The sequence below is a fragment of the Amblyraja radiata genome, chromosome 22 (assembly GCF_010909765.2).
Source record: "Amblyraja radiata isolate CabotCenter1 chromosome 22, sAmbRad1.1.pri, whole genome shotgun sequence".
Taxonomy (NCBI): Eukaryota; Metazoa; Chordata; class Chondrichthyes; order Rajiformes; family Rajidae; genus Amblyraja; species Amblyraja radiata.
In genome coordinates, this window is record NC_045977.1 from 33,041,164 (window position 1) to 33,068,515 (window position 27,352).

A 27,352-nucleotide genomic window follows, 5' to 3' on the forward strand; every position below is an offset into this window, starting at 1 on the left:
CTTGCTCTCTTCCAAAAGTCCAAGTTATATGTTGATACATTTAGTCATGCCGCATCCCATTTCCCATTGTACTGCATGGTTAGCAGTATTTCTTTTACCTTTCCTCGCTGTTCTTTCCCCAAAGCCTTGCGATTTAAAAAAAAAAAATCTTTATATCAAGTTTCCTTTAAAGAACATAAAATAGGCAGCTGAGCACCTCAAACTTGCTCTGCTATTTAATAAGATCCTGGCTAATCCAAATGCAACCTCAACTTCACATTCCCATCCACCCACAGTATCCTAGCTTATCGACTATCTACCTGCAATAATAATTAAAGATTCAGATTTTGCCACTGTTTTGAGAAAGAGAGTTCCAACTATTCATGACCTCTTACAAATGAAAATGCTTCATCTACATTTGAATGGTTGACACTGAGACTGAATTTTAAATGTTCTCACAATAGATAATGTCCTCGGGTCAAGACCCTTCAGGATCTTAAATTGTTCAATCAAGTTCCCATTCCTCTTTGAAATGTCAGCAGATTCAACTCTAGCCTAGCCAACCTTTCATTCTAAAATATGCAGCCCAGATATCCTAGTAACCTTCTCTGAAAGCATTATATTCCATAAATAAGGGGACCAACACTGGGCACAGATTACATTAATTTATTGTCATGTACTGCAAAGTACTATGATTCGGTTTCACCTTTTTTTCTCATCCCCCAGGATCCTTATCCATTTTTCCAGTAAGTTATTACTTAGAATTTGCTGACATTTTTAAAGCTAAATATTATGTACATTGGAGAGAAAGAAGTATATTGAAACAGTCATTGATTCCATTAAAAGTATTTATTTATGGACTTTATACATATAATATGAAATAAACGTGGACATCATAGTTCACTCCATTAAATTTTGGTTTGTCATATTGCCAGGTATGACAGAAATCTAGGCGCACAATCTACACACAATGACCCTTTGTTTCATAGACCAACAGTATGAGCCTTTTGCTGTTTTTTCTATCAACTATAATTTCTAACATACTTGCATTACCTGGTGCATCAAATCTTTCAGTTTTAAGGGTCATTTGAATATTGTTAAGCTTTTGAAGTTTCCAGTTGCACATAATTGTGTTCCTACCACTTGCGTATTTTTTTTTAGTCAACAGACGAAGCTTAGAAAAACACTGGAGACAATAGAGGATCCTTTGAACGACAGATCAAGCAGGGATACTTTATTAGACAGAAATGCACTCAATACTGAGGTGATTAAACTTTACTTTTTTCTTATTGAAGCACATTGAAGGATATGGGGAGAAGGCAGGAATGGGGTACTGATTGGGGATGATCAGCCATGATCACATTGAATAGCTGGCTCGAAGGGCCGAATGGCCTACTCCTGCACCTATTGTCTATTGTTATATTTATCTGCAGTGACGGTCACTAAATTGCCAAATGGAGGTTTACCCGTTGAATAGCTGGAAATGGATTGTCAGAGAAATGCTGTTAAGAAAATTTGCAAATAAATGCAGATATTGGAATAATTTAGTACTTCCTTAGGGTTTTTCGAATACCATATTTTACAATTAAAAAAGCTTTTCACTTTGCATATATTTCACTGATATAATATGGTTTGAAGCAATAACTTGCAATTTTCAGAAGGTTAAAAACTGCAATTTCTTTTTCTGATAGACACATCAAAGTGTTGGAGTATCTGACAGGTTACCAGCAAAGGATACAATTTATATCTCAATGGAAATTTTGTCCAACTGGGGTAATGACAACAAAGTGGGCTTAACCGAAGTGCAGTTTTTTGACCAAAAACAACAGAAGATTTTTGTTTCGCCTAATGATGTTGATATTAGAAATGCATATTATCCAGGAAATTTGCCTTCTTTAGTAAATGGAAAAACAAAGGTAAGCGACACGGATCTCTAAAATGGAGGACATTTACCAGATTTTAGACTGCAAACAAACTTGTAAAATACTTTGTTTACCTCCAGCATCTAAATCAAGTATTTTTGTTTTCTGCCTAATAAGTAATAGATTGTGTAACAGCATTGGTAAATTGGATAATATATTACATTTTTCCTTATAAAATGCTGTAACAATTTTTTCCTTCCCATTTTAAATTACCTATTAATAATCCAGAGAAAATATTTAACTAACATAGAACATAAATCAATACCGCACAAGAATAGGTCCTTCAGCTCATAATGTCCTTGCTAACATTACACTAAGTAAAACTGGGGGCGCAGCTGGTAAAGCCGCCTCACGGCGCCATAGATCTGGGTTTGATCTCGATCTCTGGTGCTTTCTGTGTGGAGTTTGCACATTATCCCAGAATGTGTGGATTTCCTCCGGGTGCTCTGGTTTCCTTTTTATACCTGTGTTTCTGCTTTAATTATATTATTGCATTTCATTTTGGTTTTTTTAACTTTATATGTGAGAAAGTTTAAACATGGGTATGTTAAGATCTTTTCCTTTCCCTTCTTCACAGACCACAAAAGATTGTCACATGTGGACATGTTCTTTCCACCCACCGGTTCAATTGTACTTTGTTCTACGTAATCTAAGCAAATCAGTTGACTTTGGTATTTCTACGATCAAGATTTGGAATTATAACAGAAGCCTCAATGTAAGTTCCTTCTACATTTGTTGCAATTTAGAAAGTAGAAATTCATTTGCCAATTTAAAAGATATTTAAAATAAAGAAATAAAATGCTGGAGGCAGCATCCCTGGAGAACATGGATAGGTGATGTTTTGGGTCGGGACCCTTCTTCAGACTGATTGCAGGGGATGGAGAAAGGATAAGGCATGGCAAATCATTGATGAACATAGGCGAGGTGGATTTTTGACTTGCAGATAGTTGGACAAAGGCCAGAGTTGAACCCACACAAGGTGTGAGACAAATGGATTCAGCCTGAAGACAGGGGCCAATCCAGAACGTCACCCATCCACATTCTCCAGGGATGCTGCATGACTCGTTAAGTTACTCCAGCATTTTATCTTTCCTTGGTAAACCAGCATCTGCAGTTCCTTGTTTCTAAAATAAATGAAAACATTAATTTGTACTTCTGAAAATGTTAGGTTTATTTGCTATAAATAGGTGGGAGTGGTGTAAATCTACAGAGGTTCAGTCTGCTGGCAGGTTACATAAGCAAAGAATGTAGAACAGCAGAAGATTAACATAAAGGATTAGAGTTAAGCTTTATCCTGATCTTAGTTCTGAACAACCAATATTTGTTATTTGTACTGCAGATAGTAATATGTGCAGCATAGCATGTAAGTATCTATCAAGAATGTTATTGTCTCTTTATACCATGCTAAGGTTGAATTATCTTCAGTTACCTTTGAGAATTGTTTGTATATTAGATTGGAATGTGCTCTAAGTGCGACAGATGACTAATGCTGTGCCCGGCTTTTGTATGTAATAGCATATTTAAGTTTATATTTATAATGCTGTTTACTAAAGGATATTGAACATTTCTCAGTACTTTTAACCTACTTATTCTCTGCAGCTTCAATAAATTTAAGACTGAAATTTTATGAAGTAGAAACAAATGGATTTAGTTTTTACCTTTACTTATGTGCTATGGTTCGTTGTAGCTAAGCGATGAAATGCATAAATAAAGAAACATTAAATCCCCAAATTAAAGTATTTCACAGTTCACACATCGGAACAATTATTGCGGTCCGTATACTCATGATATGATACAGAGAGATCACAAGCAAATAGTAATTGCCGTGTTGCTCTACCAGGCATTTGTATGCTTGCTTGCATAAACTGGAAACAACAGACCTATGGTATATATAATATAGAGAATTCCTGATTTTCATCAGAGTTGGGCAGATTTGAGCAGGTTATGGGAGTGGGAGTAAGTCAGCAGAACTATCTTCATTTTTTTAAATTCCTAGGCACAGTAATACGATTGCTTAATTATGATAGTGATTGATTTTCTCTTGAATTTGCAAAAATCTTTAGAGAATAGAAAAAACTTCATTTGACGAGACTGTTCAGTGTGACCATTACATTTTGTGGCCATTAGTGTGATGAACATGGCTTGTGAATTATTGGAATTACTTAAAATTATGGAAGACAACAACAAATGCATAGGAGTAAATTTGCCAGTAATTAAGAGTGAGGAATGACGCACTGTAGATACAAGTTGGAAGGCGAGGTACAAATCTGGAATTTGGGATCAATTTCCAGTGGTTGTGGTACAGAAAAAAAAACTTCAATATTCAAGAGTCTTTTTATTGAGGGGGTAGGTGAATACAAATAGGCCTGTTTGCATGCATAAACAAGAAACACCAACATGCCCTGGATGAGTTCTAACGTGTCCAGATGAGTTATAACGTCTATACGGGGAAATCTCTTTGCATTCCTAGAAAATGTCCGTATCATGATTTTCCATAAGGTGAGGCCGCATCATCTGGAAAACCTTTGTTGAAAAACCTGCTTTGTTGTCACCTTATCCTAGCTAACAATGATCTATTCTTCATGTTTCTTGATCCCCATCTCTTTTGATGTCTTGTTTTCACACCTTCCCCATCTCTGTCTCCTCCTCCCCTGACTCTCAGTCTGAAGAATGTCTCAACACGAAACATCACCCATTCCTTCTAACCAAAGATGCTGCCTGTCCCACTGGGTTACTCCAGCATTTTATCTATCTTCCTTGAAAAATTATAAATGTTGTGTTGATTTGTTTACATTATTTTCACACAAATTCAGTGAGAGAAAATTTTACTTGGTGTTTCAAAATGTTTGTTGCTGATTTGTGAATTATCTACGGCCTAATTTCCAATACCCGAATACCTGTTGCATTAGAATTCACGGTATATGTTTTTAAAAATGTAACAAATTTTCAACCTTACAAAAATTGTATTGTCTTTGATTTCTTTATTTAGGATCTTGATATTGGGGCAAAAAGTGTGAGGATTTATCTGGATGGTAATCTAGTACATGAAGAGGAGCTAGAAAAAGGTTGTGGAAACCAGGTCTTTGACTACAGTACGACCATTGATTTGAGGTCCAGCGAAAAAGGATTTTACATGTCCAATGGGAGCGATATGGAAGAAGAAACTAAAGAAACCAATAGTGCGGAAAGAGAACAGTATGTTACGTCTCTAGAACAAGTGAATTCCTCATTCTTTTTAAATTCAACATCGAGTAAAATGAGAAATACACTTAATGCTTCCAGTGGGAGTGACACAGAAGAGCAAACTAAAGAGGTTGGGAGTTCAAAAATAAACTCTGACATACAGTTGCCGAAGCCGTCAGATTGCTTATTCTTTTTAAATTCAAGCTCAGACAGTGAGAAAGATATGTTAAATTATTCAACAGGCTCACCAAAGCATAAGATTTCTGCCTTGGATGAAGCCATGATGTCAACAGCTCCTATTTCACTTGAGGAGTCACTCTTAAGGATAAATATTTCAGAAGCTACTAAGGAGATTGAAGAGGATCATTTTGTTGAGATCCTGGACCCAGAAGAACTGTGTGAAAAGCTAACTGGAAAGACAAATTCAGAAATGTCATCTGTTTCAAAACTGCCACTGTGGTTAAAATCACCAGCCAAAGAAATGCCCCAGCAAAGTAAATGGAAGAAGCCTCTGTGGCTGAGTGATGAAGTGCCTGTGGATTTAAGAATTAGCCATTCAAGCAAAACCAATGAAATCAGTAGTAGTTGGCCTGATCTATTTGATCTTGTTCACAGTCATAAAGATGCCGATGGTACAACTCATAAGATGTTAAATTGCAAAAGAAAAGAATTAGCTGGCTCTCAAGGGAGGGACAAAATACACACTGATGTAAGTGATTTGGACTTTCTGGACAACCTTGAAGAAAAGGACTCTTACATTCCCTCGTCACCGGAGGAAGAGGGTCCAAGAAATGACCACCCCATCAGTGGAAGGAGAAGCTCTTTGAAAAGGCCAAGAAATACAGAAATGCTTAATATAAATGACACTGAGGTTCTGCCTCTAACAGGTACAGTGAATTTATCTAACATTTTTGCCTGGACAGAAGGTGGCCTGAATGCCAGGACTTGAGGAGTGGAGCTATTGGGGGAGGTTGGGCAGGGTAGGCCTTTTATTCGTTGGAGCGTAGGAAGCTGAAGGTTGATCTCAGAGAGGTGTATAAAATCATGAGGGGAATAGATAGTATGGATGACGCAACCTTTTTCCCAGGGCAGGTGAATCAAGGACTAGAGATCATAGGCTTAAGGTGAGAGGTACCCGAGGGGCAACATATTCCACACAGATGGTGGTATGGCCTGTTTCCATGCTGTATTACTCTAAAATAACATTTAGAGCAATTTGGGTTCCTTTTTAATTTATTGACAGGATGTAATTGCTTCTATTGTTTGATCACTGTTCCATATGTCTAAAGTGTTTCTTATGAGAAGTATGTTCACCTTCTTCCGTTGCCTGTGGCTATCTTGATCTCACCTCTTCAGCTGTGATTTATTGTTGTGCATTTATTCCGAATTATGAACTGATTGTCTACAAGCAAGATATGCTGTAATAATGATGTGATACATGAACCTCAACACATACGTGGCATAGCAAGCAAGATTTAAACAAAAGACATGCATTTTTCTGCACCTTTCGTAGCCACGGGATATCCCAATGCATTTTACAATCGTGAACTGTTATGTAATTCAGAAATTACGGTGGGTAATTGAAGAAGTGCCAAGTCCAAACCTGAGGCATTCTTATGAGCCTCACGAGTTTCAAAAAAGCATCTTCTTTAAATAATGCAGCCTCTGGAGAATTTTCCCATTAAGCCTATTTTTCTGGAGATTCTACTCTCCTCCTTGGTCAGAATTAGATTTAAGTTTAGATTTAGGATGATTGTTGTTTAATTTAGAGATACAGCGTGGAAACAGGACTTTCGGCCCGCCGAGTCCATGCCAACCAGCGATCCCCGCACACTAACACTGTCCGACGCACACTAGAGGTAATTTACAGTTTTACCACGCCAATGAGCCTACAAACCTGTACGTCTTTGGAGTGTGGGAGGAAACCGGTGCACCCGGAAAAAACCCACAAAGGTCATGGGGAGAATGTCCAGACTAACAGAATGCACCCATAGTCAAGATCGAACCTGGGTCTCTTATGCTGAAAGGCAGCAACTCTACTGCTGCTCCACCATGCTGTCCTGTCACGTGTACTGTCCCAGTGAAAAGATCTGGTTTGTGATTAAGTTTATAATGTAGGAGGAGGAACAAAAATACCTGGACATTGAGGTACCAAAACCTTTGAAGTTGCTACATATTGATAAAGGTGTTATTTATTTATGAAATAATACATATGATTTTGTGATATATAATTAGATTACATAAGCAAGAGGTTTTGAAAAAAACCTTTATCTGGTTCGGCCTCAAGGTTTGGGAGAGGATCCATTGGTATTGATGAGGAACTTGAGTCATGGAGAAACTTATGGGCCTGTCCCACTTAGGCGCTTTTTAGGCGACTGCTGGCGAACACGACAATGGAATTCACCGAAGTCAACACCGGCGACAACCTACAACATCCTGGCGACAACCTACAACATCCTGGCGACAACGTACGACATCCTGGCGACAACCTACGTTAACCTGGTGACAACCTACAACAGCACCTACGTCAAGCTACGCTCATTGGCGTCAAACCCACGGTCGCCACTGTCACCAAATTTTTTTTCAACATGTTGAAAATCCAGCAGATACCAGAAATACGTTACGGCTCTTTGGGCGAATGAGGAAACTACTCACGACCATACAGGTGGCACCCCGGCGACCATGTGGCGACAGCCAAATCGCCTAATAAATCGCCTAAGTGGGACAGGCCCATTAAGGAGCTCTTTGATAGACTGAATATATTTTTTTCGCAGTGTTCTTAGTAACCAGTGATGCGGTTTACGATAATTAGCAAAAGGGGAAAGATGGGGTTTTTTGAGGCAGCGTAATATAATTTGGAGAGGATTGCCCAAAATGATGTATGAAACAGGTCAATGATAATTGAAAATGTAATTAATAGAAAGATATGTAGGGCTATGATGAAAGAGCAGGATATGGGTCTAATTGAATAGTTTATTCACATATACGTCGAGGATGATTAGACTGCTGTATTGTGTGATTCTATAATAATGCTTCTGGATTTTCCATACATTTCTCAGTACGTAGTTGCATTCACTTTTTTTAAATTGCGTATTATTTGTCGATGAGCCAAAACATTGAATAACTATATAACGTGTTGAAAATGAAATTAACCTCAGTTTTTTGTAATTTGCCCCATCGGTTTATACAGGTTCAGTGGATTCAGTTTGTTGAAAAGTCAAATATCTGAATTTCCTAATGTATGCTTCAAATTGCAGGGAAGGTTGTCACCTAGTATGAATCAGTGACACAAAGGCATCTTTATTCCTTAAGGTCTTGTAAATTGAAGTTATTTAGCAATTGGCAGAAATTATAGGGTGCAGGTGGACCTTGGAATTTTGCCACTCCATGGTACAGAGCCGAGGGTTCATGTTTTAGAAGCTGCAGCATGCAAGTGCTATGAATTTAAGTGATATTTGCACAGTTTAACAGGTTGCTGAGTAGAGTGGGTGGTAAAAGTTAATCCTTTCAGTTGGTCTGACCTTCAGCCTTCAAGGATTGCAGTATTGAGAAGAATTATATAGAGGTATAAATGCGCATAAATAGGCTGTTCAGTCCAAATGATGCTCTCCATCATCGGACCTGATTTAAAATCCTCCTATTCTTTCTTGCTCATGTAGTTTAGGTCCCATTGGTAAAAAAAATATGAAGAACAAAATACCCTATACCCCGTAACTCTACTCTCACTCCACATCCCCCCCCCCCCCCCACCCACTCGTGACAAGGGCAGAGTCCCCCTTGTCATCACCTTCCACCCTACCAGCTGTCACATACAACAAATAATCCTCCCAACATTTTTGCCACCTCCAACTAGATCCGACCACTGGCCACATCTTCCCATCTCCTCCCCTTTTGGCTTTCCGCAGATACCGCTCCCTCCGTAACTACCTGGTCAATTTGTCCCTTCCCACCCAAAGCACCCCCTCTCATGGCACTTTTCCTTGCCACCCTCAGGAAATGCTAGACTTGTCGCTTGACCTCCCCCCTTGACTCCATTCAAGGACCCAAGCAGTCGTTCCAGGTGCGACAGTGGTTCACCTGCACCTCCTCCAACCTCATCTATTGCATCCGCTGCTCTAGGTGTCAGCTGCTCTACATCGGTGAGACCAAGTGTAGGTTTGGCGATCGCTTCGCCCAACACCTCTGCTCAGTTTGCAATAACCAACCTGATCTCTCGGTGGCTCAGCACTTCAATTCCCCCTCCCATTCCGAATCCGACCTTTCTGTCCTGGGCCTCCTCCGTGACCGTATATTGGAGGAGCAGCACCTCACATTTCGCTTGGGTAGTTTACACCCCAGCGGTATGAACATTGACTTCTCCAATTTCAGGTAGTCCCTGCTTTCTCCTTCTTTCCCCTCCCCATCCCAGCTCTTCCTCAGCCCATTGTCTCCGCCTCTTCCTTGCTTCTTCCCGCCCCCCCACCCTCACATCAGTCTGAAAAAACGTCGCCTATTTCCTTCGCTCCATAGATGCTGCCACACCGCTGAGTTTTTCCAGCATTTTTGTCTACCTTAGTATATTATTGAAATTTGTTACATGAGGTTTGTTTAAAAAAATGTTTGGCCTCAAAAACTTTGCTTCTTCCATTCTCATTTGTGTTCTATATTGTTCCTTGTGAAATTGTAGGCCACTCAGCCCATTGAGTTTATCTTGGCTCCCGGAGCAATCCCAATAAATGTTATTCTTCCCCATTTATCTCCCGAAAACTACTTTTCTCACACAAATTTTTTAACTTCAGGTAAATTGCTGTTTCGTTATTTCCCATTATATAATATATATTATTTTTATACATGTTTTATAATGCTTATGTCCCTTTCTTGCATCGTTTCTATGAAATGTTCCCCTAATGGTTGATATTTTTGTTCCCTATCAACCTTCATGTAGTTTTTTTGTTTTATATTTAACTTCTCGCCCTGTTCTAGTTTGAAAACTGACGTGCCTTTACTCATCCCTTGGTTCTGTGGAAGGGTCCACAGATGCTGCTTGACTGCCTGAATTCTTCGTATGACTTTTGGTTTTAGTTTAAGATTTCAACTTTAATTAGTTTTTTGACTTATTTTCCATTCGTGTGTGCAGAATTATGTTTATCCTTTGAGGCTGTTTTGATTTTGGTCACAAAATTGCAGAGTAGATCCACAAGGCATTGCAATGCATGCCTTAAAATATGTCCTGTGGATTTTTTTCAGATTTCCAGAAGCCCTCTAACTCTGTAGGGTCCACAAGAGCCAAGTGGCGAAATGATCAGGATGACACCCTCATGGAATCGTGGAATTCTTTATTAAAGTTCAACAAGTCACAACGGGGTCGCCTAGCCAACTTGGATTATGAGGGAGACATATTCGATGAATTCCTGCAGGAACAGAGGATTGGAAGAGAATCAAGACTTAAATCCTTGCATCAGGAATCGGTACAAGAAACCAAAGAGGAGAAAGAAGAGCACGTAACTGATCCTGAAAGAGATGACAATGGAAGTGATTTTGAAATTCCAGTTTTACCATTTGGCTGTCATTTGATAATTAACATCATATCAACTTGGGGCGATCGCCATTATGTTGGACTTAACGGGATTGAAATATTCAGCTCATCTGGAGAGCCCGTCAAAATAGCACACATAAAAGCAAATCCAGCAGATATTAACATTTTGCCTGCCTATGGAAAAGATCCCCGGGTAGTTTCAAATTTGATTGATGGTGTAAACAGGACACAAGATGATATGCATCTCTGGCTGGCACCTTTCACTCCAGAAAGTCCACATTTTATTTATATTGACTTTGTGAATTCCTATCATGTAGCTATGATTCGAATCTGGAATTACAACAAATCAAGAATACATTCTTTCCGTGGTATTAAAGATGTAGAAATCTCGTTAAACGGAAAGTTCATCTTCAAAGGAGAAATAGCCAAGGCTTCAGGAACACTAGGTGGAGGTAAAGCATATTCAGTTGTTTATGTTACTGAGTTTAAATGGGGTTAATATTCCCAGATGAAAGTAATATTCCCTACTTTCTGTGCTTCCTATGCAATTAGTAATAAACAAAATTTTAATCTAGGCTTTAGAGATACAGCGCAGAAACAGGCTCTTCGGCCCACCGAGTCTGTGCCAACCAGCTATCACCCCATACACATTAGGGACAATTTACAATTTTACCAAAGCCAATTAACCTATAAACCTGTACATCTTTGTAGTGGGAATGTCCAAACCCACTTTGTAGTGGGAATGTCCAAACTCCGTACAGACCGCACCCATAGTCAGGATTAAACCCGAGTCTCTGCCACTGTACGGCAGCAGCTCTACCACTGCACCACCCTGTCACCCTTTTCAAGATTTAAGTTTATTATTGTCACGTGTACCGAGGTACAGTGAAAAGCTTTGTTTGTGCACTGGTGTCGGAAGGTTGTGGGAGTGAATCACACACCTGAGACTTGAGCACATGCTGTACTCTCACAAAACTAAATGACTATTTCTCAGCCACCAACTAAACTGACCATTTATTTTAAGCACTTTGGCTACTATATTTCTGCATGTTAACAATAATGTGCCTCAGAGCACCGGATGGCCATCAAAAGTTCTCTTTAACAAATATATAATAAAGCTAAGATAGACACAAAAAGCTGGAGTAACTGGAGTCTTGACCCGAAACGTCACCCATTCCTTCTCTCCAGAGATGCTGCCTGTCCTGCAGAGGTACTCCAGCTTTTTGTGTCCATCTTCAGTTTAAACCAGCATCTGCTGTTCCTTCTTACATATAATAAAGCTACATTAAATTAACATCAGATTAGGTAACCAATACATTAATTGCATGTGTATATTCCCTCTCAAACTACACACAGAAAATGTTCTCAATTCATGATCAGTCAGTAAAAACTCTTGTCAGCGAATTACCTCATGTAGATTTTAGAGACATTCGGCATCCTTTCTTGTGTTAAGAGAGGGGAAATGTAACTCTTTATATAAAGAGTCTTATATCTGCAGTCTTGTGTCCGCATTTCTCATTTTGTTATTCTTCCGAACCATCACGAACTGTTCGTGATGTTTTGGAAGAATAAGATAATGAGAAATGGGGACACAAGACTGCAGATGCTAGAATTTTCAGTAAAAAGCATACTGCTAGAAGAACTCAACAGGTCAGGCAGCATCTATAAAGGGTAGTGTACAGACAACATTATGGGTCAGGAACCTACTGTAGGTACATGTTTAGTTTAGTTTATTGTCACAGGTACTGAGGTAATTTTTCTTTTCAAAAAATTGAGAAATATATCTTCTAGTTCCCATTTCTAATATTTATATTTAGAACATTTAAAAATCAGCCAGGATTCCTTTTTTGCTTAGTAAAACTGCTGATGCTTCTATAAAACGACACGGTGCTGGAGCAACTCAATGGGTCAAGCAACTTCTCTGGAGAAGAAGGTTAGGTGATGTTTCCGGTCAGGACCTTCTTCAGTCTGATTGAAAGGTCCCAACCCAAAATATCACTCTCCAGAGATGTTGTCTGACATGCTGAGTTACTCCAGAACTAGTGTCCTATTTTTACTTTATAATTTGTTGTGGCTCTAGATTTATTGTTTCTGCACTTATTTATTTGTATTCTTCAATTTTTCAGCTTTGGAACAGTTTGGTGATACTATACTGTTCACTACAGACGATGACATTCTCGATGCAATGTCCCAGTACGATGAAACCTTTGTAGCTGATGTTGATTATACTCTGCCACTTACCTGTGAAGAAGAGCTCAACAGACCCGGCACTGCAGATGATGGAGATGAGAGGCCATTCACGCAAGCTGGCTTTAGTATAGAAGATAAACAGGTAACATATATCCAGTGATAGACAGAAAATGGTGGAGTAACTCAGCGGGTCAGGCAACAACTGGAGAAAATGGATAGGTTACATTTCGGGTAGGGACCCTTCTTCAGACCGTCTGAACCTCCAAGTCAATTGAGGCTTTGGGTAAATCCAGCATTGCCAGTGTGAAGAATGTCAGTGCCATCTGCTGGCAAAGTATCTGTATTACAAGGGAACAACACTATTCAAGAGTGTTTAATTATCATGTACTGACAATGGAACAATGAAATTCTTACTTGTAGCAGCATAACAGACCTGTTCAATTGAACAATTCAATTCAAAGACAGCTGAAATAAAATTACCACAATTGTACTGTTGGAACAAATGAATATAAGATATCGCTATAATAATAACTGCACACGGTCTCTTACAACTATCGAAATTCTGCATTTACAGGAGCAGAAACAATTGTCCTTGCCGTCGGTTGGACCAGCCAGTCAGGTACTTGGTGAATATACCGGGAAAAGTAAGTCTTTGCGTACAAAGCTAAGTTCTGATAACTCACGGGAATTCTGATTATATCAACCACCTCGTGTTTTCTTGGAAAGGTTGCAAAATGCTGGAGTAACTCAGCGGGTCAGGCAGCATCTCTGGAGAATGTGGAGAGGTGACGTTTTGGATCGGGAGCTTTCAAGTAGGATCCCAACCTGAAACGTCACCCATTCATGTTCCACAGAGATATTGCCTGACCCGCTGAGTTACTCCAGCACTTTGTGTCCTTATGTGTACACCCACACCTACAGTTCCTGGGTTGTACATTGTTTTCCTTGGCTTCTCAAACTTTTAATAAATTGTAGGTAGTTGTTTTTACTTGATCGAGATATGTACAATTTGGTGACATTTTGCTGTACTATCTTTAAAGATATATTGAATGCTTAAGATTATTATGGAGGCAAGATGAAAATGTTTCCTGCGTGGGTTGATCAAGATCGGGGAGATATATTTCGGACAGAGAGCTAGTGTTATTTTTTTATATATGCATGGAGCCTTTTGTCTGTTGGACTCAGCTCCCAGTTGATTAAAACCATGTACCATATCAGCCTTTAATAATAGATTAGAGGAGTGAAGAAAGGGTATGGAAACAGAACTGATAAATATGATTCGAACCATTGCATATGTGAATGATAAACACCAGCATGACTCGGCTCAGTAGCCTATACTGAAGGTTGTACTGTGTAATTCTATTTAAAACGAAGAAGAAATGAAATGGTACCAGATTGAATTTGTTGCATTTATCTATGAATACATAGTATGTTTTGTAATCCCGACTGCCTTTCTTTCAATCTAGCTCTGCAGCTACATTTCACGGCTACTTGGGGAGACTCCCACTACCTGGGATTGACCGGACTGGAGATTATAGGCAAAGAAGGACAAGCACTCCCTGTCACAATGGACATTATTGAAGCTTCACCAAGAGATCTGAATGAACTGCCAGAATATAATGAAGACAGCAGAACACTGGACAAGTATGTGATATTCATTGACTGTTTGAATAAAATAATTTAGCTTTGAAAATAGCAATCATATATTTAAAGCTAGGGTTATCCAAAATATGCTCCGGTGACCACTAGCATATTTTACAGAGAGCATAAACACCTTACTTTCATTTAAGCTTTAATTTCATAAATATTATTCTCTGCCAGGGCCATAGTGGGCTTGTGACATATCATTCACATTTTCGATCTACAGTACCCCTAGGATGTTGTCTCCGTGTATCTGAGTGCTTCCTTGCCTCTTTCGTATCCTACCACCACATTAGTAAGCCCATTGGATTTTTAGTTTTGTCTGATTGCAATAAAAAAGCCACCGTACCCATTCTCACTTGTTGCCACCTCCCACTTCTGGTTGTCCTTCACTGGCATCTTCTAATGCATCAGGACAGAGTAGAGGAAGAGCTTAACAAGAATGCAAGAGAACAGTTCAGATGTTCCTGTGGTAGTAACACGGGAGAGATTTAAGAGGGATCTCGGGGGCAATATTTTCTCTTGGAGGGTAGTCCATATGTGGAACGCTATGCCATAGGAAGCTATAGAAGTGGATACAATTATGGCTTTCAAAACATGTTTTAGGTGTACTTGTTCTCACCTAGCCCACAGCTAACAATGGCCCGTTTCCTTTATCAGCGTTACTTTTTTGTATATCTTTCATTCATTTATTCTATATCTCTCTATACCATTGTTGATATCTCTTGTTTCCCTTTTCCCTGGCTCTCAGTCTGAAGAAGGATCTCGACCGGAAACCTATTATTTTTCTCCAGAGATGCGCTCTGACCCGCTGAGTTACTCAAGCTTTTTGTGTCTATCTTCGGTTTAAATCAGCATCTGCAGTTCTTTCCTACACTTTTATTTCATCTATTTCAACAGGAAGGGTTTAGAGGGTTATGGGCCAAATGCAGGCAAATGGGACTAGCCCAGAATGCCATGGGCAGATTGGGCCAAGGGGTCTGTTTCCATGCTGTATAGCTCCAAGGCACTATAACTGCCCACTTTTAAACAATATGGCCATTAAAATAGTTCCTCTAGCTGATATGGCATTCCATGTGCATCCACATAGATCAGGAATTCTTTTATTCCTGTTAATTGAAGACATATGCCAGAGTAAGGACTGCAAGATACTGCTGGGAAGCTGAGCTCTATTGAGAGAGTGGTGTCTTAATAAGGACCCTGCTGGATTGAAAGGAGACTGCTTAGAAGATGGGCAATGGGTATCGAATATAAGCCTGTTAGTACTGGCAAATGTTCCCCAACATGAGATGTGGGTTACTGCCATATCTTTTTTAGTTTAGTTTAGTTTATTGTCACTGCCAGGTACAGCAAAAACCTTTTTTGTTGCAGGCTATCCAGTCAGCTGGATGACTATACGTGAATACAATCACGTCGCCCAAAGTGTACACCTACAGGATAGAGGGAATAACATTTAGTGCAAGATAAAGACCAGAAAAGTCTGATTAAAGGCAGTCCAAGAGTCTCCAATGAGGTAGCTGGTAGCTCAGGACCACTCTAGTTGGTGATTGGATGGTTCCGTTGCCTGATAACAGCTGGGGAAAAAACTGTCCATTAATCTGGAGGCGTTCATTTTTACACATCTGTAACTCTTGCGGATGGGAGAGGGGAGAGGAGGGAGTGAGACTCTTGCCGATGCAGCGGGAAGTGTAGATGGAGTTAATGGAAGGGATGTTGGTTTGTGTGATGGTCTGTGCTGCGATCACAATTCTCTGCAATTTCTTGCGGTCTTGGACAGAGTAGCTCCCAAACCATGCTGTGATGCATCTATATACCGTGTCAGAACTTAATTGCTCCCACAGTTGACTTGGTGCCGGCAGAAAAAACCTGCAAAAAAATGGAAATAACTAAAATGTCACCAATGTTCTGTTGTGCCAATGGCTTACTGCCCCAGACACCAGCATATTCTTCATGTAGACTTGAACACTCTACCTTTCTTCTGCTTCCCCTTCTCTCTCCTGCTCCTCTCGCAGAATGACAGAATGGTTACTGCACAGGGGGAGTGCATTTGACTCACGTTATCTGTACTGGTTGTTTGCTTCAGCAATCCAACTATGGCCTCTCCCTGTAGCCCTTCAGATAGTTTGCTGTTCAACACCCTGATGAATCTGCTTCCACCATTTCCACAAGCAGGACATCTCAAACAATAAACCACCGGCTGCTTATAAAAATGTTCCTTCATGTTAATTTTGGTTGTTTTGCCATTCTCCTTCATGGTATGTCCCCTAAGGCACTGCCCTGTCTATATCCTTCATTATTTTAATTTCTCTATTAGAGCCCAGGGCTTCCCTTGTCCTAAGGAGAACATCCCAAGGGGATCTCCTGTCTATCCTCCTTTCTGTTTCCATGCTGTATAGAATTAAAAATTCATCTCCAGAATTCTTTTGAGCAAATTTCTTCTGCATCTTGCCGTAAGCACTTGCATTTGTAAATCTCGTCTCCATGATGTATGTGATATTTATTCCACTTGTGGCTGAACTAACATTTTTATAATTAATCGTCACTCCACTTCTTTGCTCGTATGCTGAAGTCTACAACTAGTAAACACTATCTCTTCCACCTTGACCCTCCTTTGCAGCTCTGTCCTCTCGGTTCCCCTCTTACAAGTCTTTTATTTGGTTCTTGTTCAGACCCTGTCCTTCAGAGTCTAAGCAGTAAAACTGATGTTACTTGGGAGTTATTGCTTCTAAAAATTTCATCTTAGATATAAAGTGGAAATTCAGCCTTGGAGACTTGTAAAGACTAACTGAATCCTGGTATCTTTGCTAAGGCTGATTGATGGGATTAATATCACCACGGAAGATAAACATATGTGGCTGATTCCTTTCACCTATGGAAAGAATCACATCATCACAATCAGTTTTAATCAGCAACAGCGTATTGTTGGATTTCGCTTCTGGAACTATAACAAGTCCCCAGAAGATACATACAGAGGGGTGAGTCATTGCAAAGGGCTTCTAAACGGGATCTTAGAAGTATAAAAATGGCAGATTTTATATTTTATTTCCACATTTGAAGTTTATATATACAGTTGCTCCTCGACCTACGATGGGGTTACGTTCCAATAAACCCATCGTAAACCGAAAATATCGCAAGTCAAAAACGTATTGTGATCACGAGACCAGAAGTGACGTGTGGCTCAATCCCGTTGCCGAGCGTTTGCTGATCGTAAAGTCGAAATATCGCAACTCAAAGCATCGTAAATCGGGGAGCACCTGTATTGGCAATGTGGTGCAATGATCATTTAATTATATTTACAGAACTATAATCATAATGTGTTGATATTATACATCAGTGCTGATGTTTACTATAGTTTTATACTGTACCTTTTTGTATCCTTTCGTATCATATTGCAACAATTAATGTAGTCACTGTTTGTGCATGAAAAATGGTTCTAATGAGTTTGCATGTACAGGTTCACCACCAGTTTTCCGACACCCTTGGTTCCAGAGCATTGCCACAAATTAGGTCACAATGTTTGTACATTCTTCCTGTGACCATGTGGGTTTTCTCTGGGTACTCCAGTTTCCTCCCACAATTCAAAGACTTACATGTTTGTAGGTTTATTTGGCTTCGGTAAAAAAAATTGTAAATTGTCCCTAATGTGTAGGATAATGCTAGTGCATGAGGATCGCTGGTCAGTGCGGACTCGGTGGGCCGAAGAGCCTGTTTCCATGCTGTATCTCTAAACTAAAAAACAAAGAATGTTAACCCCCTCAATGTTTCTTCGTCAGAATAATTCAATAGAAACATGAACATAAATTTGTAATGGGTGATCTGCACAAAGAGCTGTGCCAGGTTAAGCCCTCTGTTTATATAAACTCAAAAGAATATAATAAGTAATATATACTAATAATGAATTATTAGCATTTCAATGAATAAAGTAAGGTTTGAAAGTCGTCCAAAGTAATAATTGTTTATAATAATATTTTATAATGTAAAGTAAAGTTTAGTTACCTAGTTATTTAAATAGATACAAAACGTGGTTTGAGTATTTTTAATATTTTTTGGTTTTAATAGTCTAAGTTTTAATGGTGCATAATATTTCTGAGTGTTTCTGCATGGTGGAAGCATTCCCTGGCATAATACAATGTGATGCTGTTGAGGATGTGCAACTTTCATCCTCTGAGTTGCCCCTGAGCCAAGGTAAGTACAGACTTGCTGTATTGGACCATGGTGAGCATGGGCCATTGTTGTATAATCTGTCTACCATTTCATTTTGATTAGGCAAAGATTGTCCACATTACCATTGATGGGTACTGTATTTCACCACCAGAGGGCTTCCTCATTCGCAAAGGTTCAGGCAAATGTCATTTTGACTTTGCTCAGGAAATTCTCTTCATAGATTATCTCCAGAAGAGCAACGAGGCAGCACCTAAACAACAAGTTAGGTAAGAAAAATCCACTCAACCCAGTTTATTGATCTCCCTCCTTCACTCTGACTCGTCATTCATCCAAAAACGCGGTCTCGTTGGCGAATTTATAGTTCAATGGTGTTTAATTTGTCACATAGGCAACTGCACAGTGACATTCCTTTTGGATTTATGACACGTAGGCGCCGCCTTTTTTGGCGCCATTATTCAAAATCCTGACCTGTTGGCCCGTCTGGCCTTCTTTATGTCCTGAGGGCGCCTCCTGCAGCTGAACTTGTAGACGCTGGAGGCATTGCCCCATTCACCCTCCTACTGGCCCACGCTCCTCACATCCGACGTCTCCAGCTCCCTCCTGGTTACACTGTCCAACATGTCTTCGGGCGGGTTCCCGGTTTCACCAACAGACAAGCCTTCGTGCGGGGCCCCAACGAGCCTTTGGGCGGGATCCCGGTCCCGTTGACCACCGATCCTTTGGGAGGGTTCCCGGTCCGGCCGATAGACGAGCCTTCAGATGGGTTCCTGGTCCCACCGACTGCCAAAAGTGGCATTGGAGCTGCGTCTGGCTGCACAGTCATGGGTACAGAGAAAGTAGAGCAGGGAATTGACTGCGCTATCCTGAGATTTTCCCTGTGCTGATGGTCTGTGAGGAAGAGGTGTTGTTTCCAATCCTTACTGATTGATGTCTGACGATGAGGAATTTGTGGATCCAGCTCCCTGATTGTGGATGGGTTTGACAGAAATTACGGTGTTAACACCAAACTGTCACCACTGGGTGGCTCCTGTAACAGCAGCCTCGCCAGCAGTCTGTCTAGTTCCTTCTCTGTTTTTATTATATTAAGTATGTTTTGAATGTTAGTTTTAATGTCTCTTGGCATGATTTATGTGGGGGGGGGGAGGGTGCAGGGGAGAATCGGGGGAAACCTTTTTCAGTCACTTACTTCGACAGAGATGCGATTTTTCTCCGTGTCGCATCTCCGCCCTCCCTTTGTGGCCTACAACATGGAGTGGTACGGCTTTTCCTGGAGACCGGCCTGGAGCTTCATGCTGCGGGTACAGCGCGGACTTACCTTCGCGGAGCCTGGCATCTTTTGCCGAGGATCGCCAGTGTTGGAGCTCCGACCGCGGGGCCTGTGGACTTAACGTCTCCGGTAAGAAGCGGACGACTCGGGAGCTCCATGCCGCAGAGTGTTCTGATCCGTCCCGACGCCGGAGTTTCGATCATCCCGACGAGAGGGCTTGAACAGCGGACCGTCGGCAAAGACCCCGTTCAAAGGCCCCGACCACAGATGAACAAAGGAGGAAGATAACTGGACTTTATTGCCTTCCATCACAGTGAGGAATGTTGATTAATTCCACTGTGGTGGATGTTTATGTTAAACTTTATTTCATGTGCTGTGTGTATTTTTGCTTTTTACTTAGTATGGCCGTATGGTAACTCAAATTTCACTGTACCTTAATTGGTACATGTGACAATTAAATTGAATCTTGAATCTGAACTGTAGTCAATGAGCAACAGCCTGCCATACATGTTCATGTCCAAGTGTTCCAGCACAGAGTGGAGACTGCATCCCCTGTCGATCTGTTGTGGCAGTAGGTGAATTGACGTGGGTCCAGGATAATAGAGGCATTATTAACTATTAATGCTAATTTTAATTAACTTTTAAATGATTAATTACTATGAATACATGGCTAATTAACTTCTGCTGGTGATCTTGAATGTGGACTCAGTGTTCTAATTGGACTATTTTTTTGTACATGACAGGAACCATCCTCAGAAGATGGAACAGGCCAGTATGGACTATGAAGCGCCACTCATGCCATGTGGCTGTATCCTTTTAACTTCAAAACCGCTTCATAACACATGAAGTACTGTCCTTCAGGTAACGACGGCACAGTGGCGCAGCGGCAGGGTTGCTGCCTTACAGTGCCAGAGACCCAGATTCGATCCTGACTACAGGTGTTTGTACGGAGTTTGTACATTCTCCCTGTGACCGGGTGGGTTTTCTCCCACACTCCAAAAAAGTACAGGTTTGTAGGTTAATTGGCTTTGGTAAAATTGTAAATTGTCCCTAATGTGTCGAGTCGAGTCAAGTCAGCTTTATTTGTCACATACACATACAAGATGTACAGTGAAATGAAAGTGGCAATGCCCGCGGGATTGTGCAAAACAACAGAACAGAACAGAACCAGTATTTAGGTGTGTAGGATATCCTACTATCCGACACATTACCTGTGTAGGATAGTGTTAGTGCGCGGGGTGATCGTCGGTCGGCGTGGACTCGGTGGGCCGAAGGGCCTATTTCCGAGCTGTATCTCTAAAGTTTAAAACAAACGGGCCTTAAATTTATAAACTACTTTCATCCAGATGATAAATCTACAGAATGAAGTAGCTGAAAGGATCACAACTTCAAGCACAGGCATCTGTGCCCATTGCATGGAGTTGCCCTGTTTCACATGCTCCTTTGACAGAAATGTTCCTGTTAACAAAACCAGGCGCACATGTTGGAAAATACATTTTACACCAGTTACATCTGATTGAAGACATTAATTACCTCTTGTGCTGGAAAAAACTGCAGATGCTGGTTTAAACTGAAAATACTCAAAAAATTAGAGTAGCTCAGCGGGCCAGGCAGCATCTCTGGAGAGAAGGGAAGTGTGACGTTTTGGATCGAGACATCTGAAGAAGGGTCTCAACCCAAAAACCCAGCTGTAAATACATTAGATTAGATTAGATTAAACTTTATTAATCCCCTTATTCAGGGGAAATTCTGATGTCCTTGCAGCACACTAATAAAAATACAACATAGCATTCAAAAAGAAGTTCAACACAAAAACATCCCCCCACAGTGATTCCCACTGTGGGGGAAGGCACAAAGTCCAGTCCCCATCCTCTTGTCGACCCAAAGTCGGGCCTATTGAGGCCTCCACAGTCGCCGCCGTTAAGCATTAAGCATTGTCCTTAAGTTGCTGTGCAAAAATCAGAGAAGGAATGGGTGACGTTTCGGGTCGACACGCTTCTTCAGACTGAAGAAGGGTTTCGACCCGAAACTTCACCCATTCCTTCTCTCCAGAGATGCTAAATGCCTTTAGTTTGAATTCCCAGACTAAGGGCATGAGTGGGTACATTAATCTATCGTTAATGATCTGTTGCTGCAGTGATCAATAATCAATTTGGGTAACAAATGGGCCTGAAAGCTCCTTTCCTCATGTACAGCTTCATTGCTTCAATTTATTTCTAATTCTATTTAAATTAATTAAAATTCAATGAGTTGATTTAGTCTTAGTACATGAAACCTATGACTGTTTGATTCCACTGGCTGGCATATTAAACACATTTTCAATTTCAACATTGTTTAACTTCCCAAAGACGTGTGGGTTTGTAGGCTAATTGTCCCCATTGTATAGGCAAAGTGAGATAATATGGAACTAGTGTGAACAGGTGATCAAAGATCGGCATGGATCCAGTGAGCTGAAGGGCCTGTTTCCATGCTCTAGCTCTAAAATTAAAAGTGTCACCTTGAAACTCCATTGGTTGTGCGCTGACTATACTTTGGAGCTCAATTCGATTGTGCTACTTTAAGAAAGCTGTTGTGCAAATATTATTACCAATCCTTGTTTCATTTCCTTTGCGATCTGACTTCCACTTCCATGACAATGCAATGGTGTTCAATATTTTAATCATTCATTCATTTAGTTTAGTTTATTGATGCAGCGCAGAAACAGGTCCTTCAGCCCACCGAGTTTGCGCGACCAGCGATCCCCCACAAATTAACACTATCCTACACACACTAGGGACAATTTTAGAATTTTACCGAAGCCAATTAACCGACAAACCTGTATGTCTGGAGTGTGGGAGGAAACAGGAGCACCTGGAGAAAACCCACGCAGGTCACGGGGAGAACCTACAAACTCCGAACAGACAGCACCCATAGTCAGGATTGAACCCAGGTCTCTAGCGCTCCAAGGCAGCAACTCTATCATTACGCCACTGTGTCGCCCAAATTTAGTTTTAGAATTACTTTTCTTTAAATGTGAAGATGCGTTATGGAAGATGGTTGGCAATTACTGTTGAAATATTTCTGGTAATGTCAGCAGAAATTTAGTTTATAAATTTGTATTGGGTTATTTTCCTTGATCCGAATTCTTCCAGTTATTTTCCAGCTGCAGTTGCTGACCACGTGGGGAGATCCATATTACATTGGTTTAAATGGACTGGAACTCTATGATGAAAACGGTGAAAAAATCCTACTGACAGAGAATAGTATCTTTTGCCATTATACAGTAACAGTTGAAATGAAAGTGGCACTCGCATGAGCTGCTTCTTAAAAATGCCAAGACCACTGTTTATTTCTGAATATTCACCTGCTCTTGAAGCCTTGCAGTGGAGCCCTGGACACAGAGCTCCACTGGGGAACTGATTCCTAACCAACTCACAAGATCTCCCAGTAATTGACAAAATGGGGCAAGGCAGGTTATCCTCAACCACTTCATCTTTTCCCTCTCCCACTTCCCCCCTTCTCTCGGAACTTCAGTTTTCTTCTTTCCTCCTCCCCCATTTCTAGTGTACGTTATAAGTTTTATCTGTTTTTTCTGTTATAAGTTTTATCTGTTTTTTTCCCCCCAGCTCTAATGAGAAGTCATCAGCCTGAAATGCAAACTCTTTTCACAGTTGTCACCTGACCTGATTATTTCCACACTTTGTTTTTCACATTTCCGGCATTCACTGTAATTTGATTTGGACGACATGGAATAGAAAATGTGCTGACCAGGTAATATTAGCCGTATGTCAGTCATTTCCTTTACTGTTAATGCAAAACAAAGATAACCTGTAGCTCCAATGGAAATCCAGTTGGTAATCTATCAGTGTATTATCAGCTGGTAAATTAATGTTTGATTCTGACTATAATTGTTTTTTTAATTGTGCAACAGAGTAGCCCAATGTGGGGAAAAATAATTTCTTCCTCACTTGTTGATTCTTCACATTATTCAGGATGAAAAAAATAAAACGAGCATCAGTTCTGAAATGATGTCACGTTTGAAACTTCAAAATGTTTTTGTGCTGCCTTACATTGCCAAGCAAATGCTAAAGTGATTTTCTCCTGGTAATAATAACTAATTATTTGTCAATAAACCTAAATAAAAGTATCTGATTTTATGATTATTGTCTTGTGGGTGGTACTTAAGCATTTCCTACAAATTTTCAGCAAATGAGGAGATGATTACTTCATGCAGAAACCAACCTTTGTACCTGAAACGTAGGAATTTAAAGTACAAAGGATGAACTACTTTGCATAGGTTATTGATAAATAAGAGAACATATTCATTGGTAGTAACTCATTAACAAGAGTTTTGTGAGACTGATTAACTCTTATTGTAGATAAAGTTGTTATTTTTCCGCCTTCTATCTTTTGCATTATTACAACATTTTGTGCTTCAAATGTGTTTTTTGTTTAATTCTTTTGTCGAGTTCACAGACGGTTGTGACTATATGGAGACATTGTGTTTAGCCCATGTACATAATGAACAATTAGACTAGATCACTCATGGAGCACTTATCATTCACGTTTTGATTTTTTATATATCAAATATAATATACAATCTAATATACCTATTGGTATTTATTCTGTTATTTCTGAATCATATGTACTGGTCAAATGAATTTGTTTTTTAAATCCTTAATTAGTTATTTTCAGACATTGCTGCTTTTCCAGACAGCGTGAATGTTTTGGAGAATGTTTCTGGAGATCTCCGAACCCCAGACAAATTAGTTGATGGAGTAAATGATACAAGTGATGGCAGACACATGTGGCTAGCCCCTATTCTCCCCAATCTGGTAAGGAACAAAGTTGTAGTTAGATTAGTTTATATCTAAGATGCACTTTGCTATTAAATCTGTTCAAAAATTGCTGTTGTATAATCTCAGCAGCAAAATGGCCTGCAACGTATTGTCAAAAGAGAAACCAATGATTAATAGACAGACAGAATGCTGGAGTAACTCAGCGGGACAGGCGGCATCTCTGGATGGAAGGAATGGGTGACATTTCATGTCGGGACCCTTCTTCCTGTCTGATGAAGTGTCTAGCATTTGTGTCTACCTTCGGTCTAAACCAGCATCTCCAGTTCCTTCTTACACAACCTTCCCATGATTTATATGTAAATATCACTGCAACACCAGTCCAGGGGTATGTACAGTAAAGCCCAAATGCACAAGTCGATTACACTGCTGACTTGGTAAAAAACATGCACCTGGTTGACTCGTTTAACATCAATATGTATTGAACTTCATGATTTTGCAACATAGAAGTTTAAAAAAAAACATTTGTGTATATACAATACAATATAATGGATGTTTTTCACTGTATCTCAGAACATGTGACAACAATAAACAATAGTAATACTATAGGAGGTTTTGCTTTTGTAAATACGCAAGTTGGCACTGATGCTTTGAACCTCTCCTGGTAGCTATGATTCCCAGCTGCTACTGTAAATGGTCATCGACTTGTCTTTCTGCATCATTGTGTCCTTAACCCAACCACATCAACCCTAAGCTGACTAAACTATTTGAAAGGTTTGAACAAGAAATCCCTAATTGTCTGTCATGCTGCAGAATGTGTTCAGTTCAGAGTCTAATGGGGGTGTTTTTCAGGGGGGGGGGGGGGGGGGGGGAGAACCCGTTCTTGAGAACTTGAGAAGGCATCTGGATAGTTTGGAGAGAAATCATATGGTAGTTTTGTAGAGTTGGGTAATGAAATGTAGATGGAGAATGCTGCAGTCAACTTTGTGAATACCTGACCAATAACTTCTACCTCTAAGTATGGTTTCCTGATCACCCTAATATAAATGTGACATTGATAAATATCAAAATGTTATAAGATAATATGTATTATTAGTTGCTCTCTCTGTTGCAGGTGAATCAGATCTACATAATCTTTGATTGCCCCATGGTTATATCAATGATAAAGCTCTGGAATTATTCGAAAACCCCTCAAAGAGGAGTAAAAGAATTTGGGGTAGGTTATTGTATTGTATTGTATTGTATTCAAATTTATTGTCATTGTCTCAGTTAGAGACAACGAAATGAATTTCCCTTACAGGCAGTAACATAAAAATAAAAATAAATAAATAATACTAAATAATAAAACATATTAAAAATAAAGTAGAATTTAAAAAAAAAGCACAAACACTGAAAGTCCACGACACAACATAACACAGTGGCACCAAGGTGAGGAAGGCACCATAGTCCAGCCAGCCTCCCCTCCGTTCTTCCCAGATGTACACTCGTGGTCGAGGCCTTCCTAGCACCCGCAGTCCCCGCCCCGGGTGGGCCGATGTCCAGGCCCTCACGCCGGGCCGGTGGAACGCCGACGCCGAACCCCGACGGTGAAAATCCTCCTCCTCAGCGGCCCGGACCTCCTGATCAGCCGCCTCCCGCAGCTCCCGAGTCCGCAGCTCCCGAGTCCGCAGCTCCCGAGCTGCAGGACCCCGCGCTGTCCATCAGCGCCACCCGCGTTGGGAGCCTGCAAACCGCAGCTCCATGATGTCGGTGCAGCAGGCCCAGCACTCTGGGCTCCAGACGGCGATCCCCGGTAAGGCATCGCCAGCCCCGCGATGTATCAGCGCTGTCCCGCCGCTGCTGGAGCTCTGGTCGATCCCAGCAGGAAAGGCCACGCCAATCCAGTAGGTAGGCCGCTGGGGGGGGGGGGGGGGCGAGGACGCGACTGGAATAATAGTCGCGTCTTCACCAGGAAGCGGCTGAAGGACGGTATCCCCCGCACCGTACCCTCTTCCCCCACATCAAAACACAAAAAGCCCACAAAAAAACACACTTTTACATAACTAAATAAACAAAAAAACAAAAAGATACCGGGCTGTAGGTGGAGGCTGCTGACACCAGCGCCACTGGAAGTACAAATACTTCCGGTACAAAAACAGATTATGTTAATCTGAACCAATTTTGAAGAAATAGTATCTGATTTGCAGGAAAATATTTTCCCTTAAAGCACACAAATATGCAACAGGAAAACAGATCCTTCCGAGGGCGACAGCAAGAATTAAATATAGTGTTTAAATGCAAGGAAGACATTTGTGCAGAAGGTCAAGTGGCAGGAAGGTCTGATGATTGGGAGCATTTTAGAGCTCAGCAAAGTCCAAGAAATTGATAAATTTAACATGGAATGCAAGAATAAACTGGCACAAAATACAAAAGCAAGTTGTAACAACTGATATAACTATGCAAAATCGGAGGGGGGGGGGGGGGACTAATTAAAGTGAATGAACAAAACAGAAATTAAAAACGTTTTTTTTAATGGTGAGAAATAAGTGGTTCAAAGGGACATGTTCATATTCCTATCTCTTGATCATGATCATGAAGAGGCAATTTAACCACATCATTTTGGGAATGTGTGGATAATGGGCCATCTACACTGCAAGCATTTACCAGAGTTTTAAATGGGTCATTGTTGCCATTGGAATTGGAAAATCTGGGCCAGGAATATAGGTCTGTGTTCACT

General features: G+C 40.5%; 1 protein-coding gene across 4 annotated transcripts in view; it reads left to right on the forward strand.

Annotated features, from left to right (window-relative positions):
- The window catches only part of katnip (katanin interacting protein), a 64,715-nt gene that overhangs the window by 23,193 nt on the left and 14,170 nt on the right, over positions 1-27,352 (forward strand). For all 4 annotated transcript variants that reach the window (XM_033040959.1, XM_033040958.1, XM_033040960.1 and 1 more), the window contains 14 exons: positions 1,141-1,243; positions 1,671-1,895; positions 2,479-2,616; positions 4,891-5,971; positions 10,311-11,051; positions 12,726-12,931; positions 13,364-13,433; positions 14,256-14,433; positions 17,240-17,405; positions 18,697-18,860; positions 20,605-20,669; positions 22,993-23,103; positions 24,536-24,675; positions 25,751-25,852. In XM_033040959.1, coding sequence (XP_032896850.1) covers positions 1,141-1,243; positions 1,671-1,895; positions 2,479-2,616; positions 4,891-5,971; positions 10,311-11,051; positions 12,726-12,931; positions 13,364-13,433; positions 14,256-14,433; positions 17,240-17,405; positions 18,697-18,860; positions 20,605-20,669; positions 22,993-23,103; positions 24,536-24,675; positions 25,751-25,852 — 3,490 coding nt within the window. The remainder of the gene's footprint in view (positions 1-1,140; positions 1,244-1,670; positions 1,896-2,478; positions 2,617-4,890; positions 5,972-10,310; positions 11,052-12,725; positions 12,932-13,363; positions 13,434-14,255; positions 14,434-17,239; positions 17,406-18,696; positions 18,861-20,604; positions 20,670-22,992; positions 23,104-24,535; positions 24,676-25,750; positions 25,853-27,352) is intronic.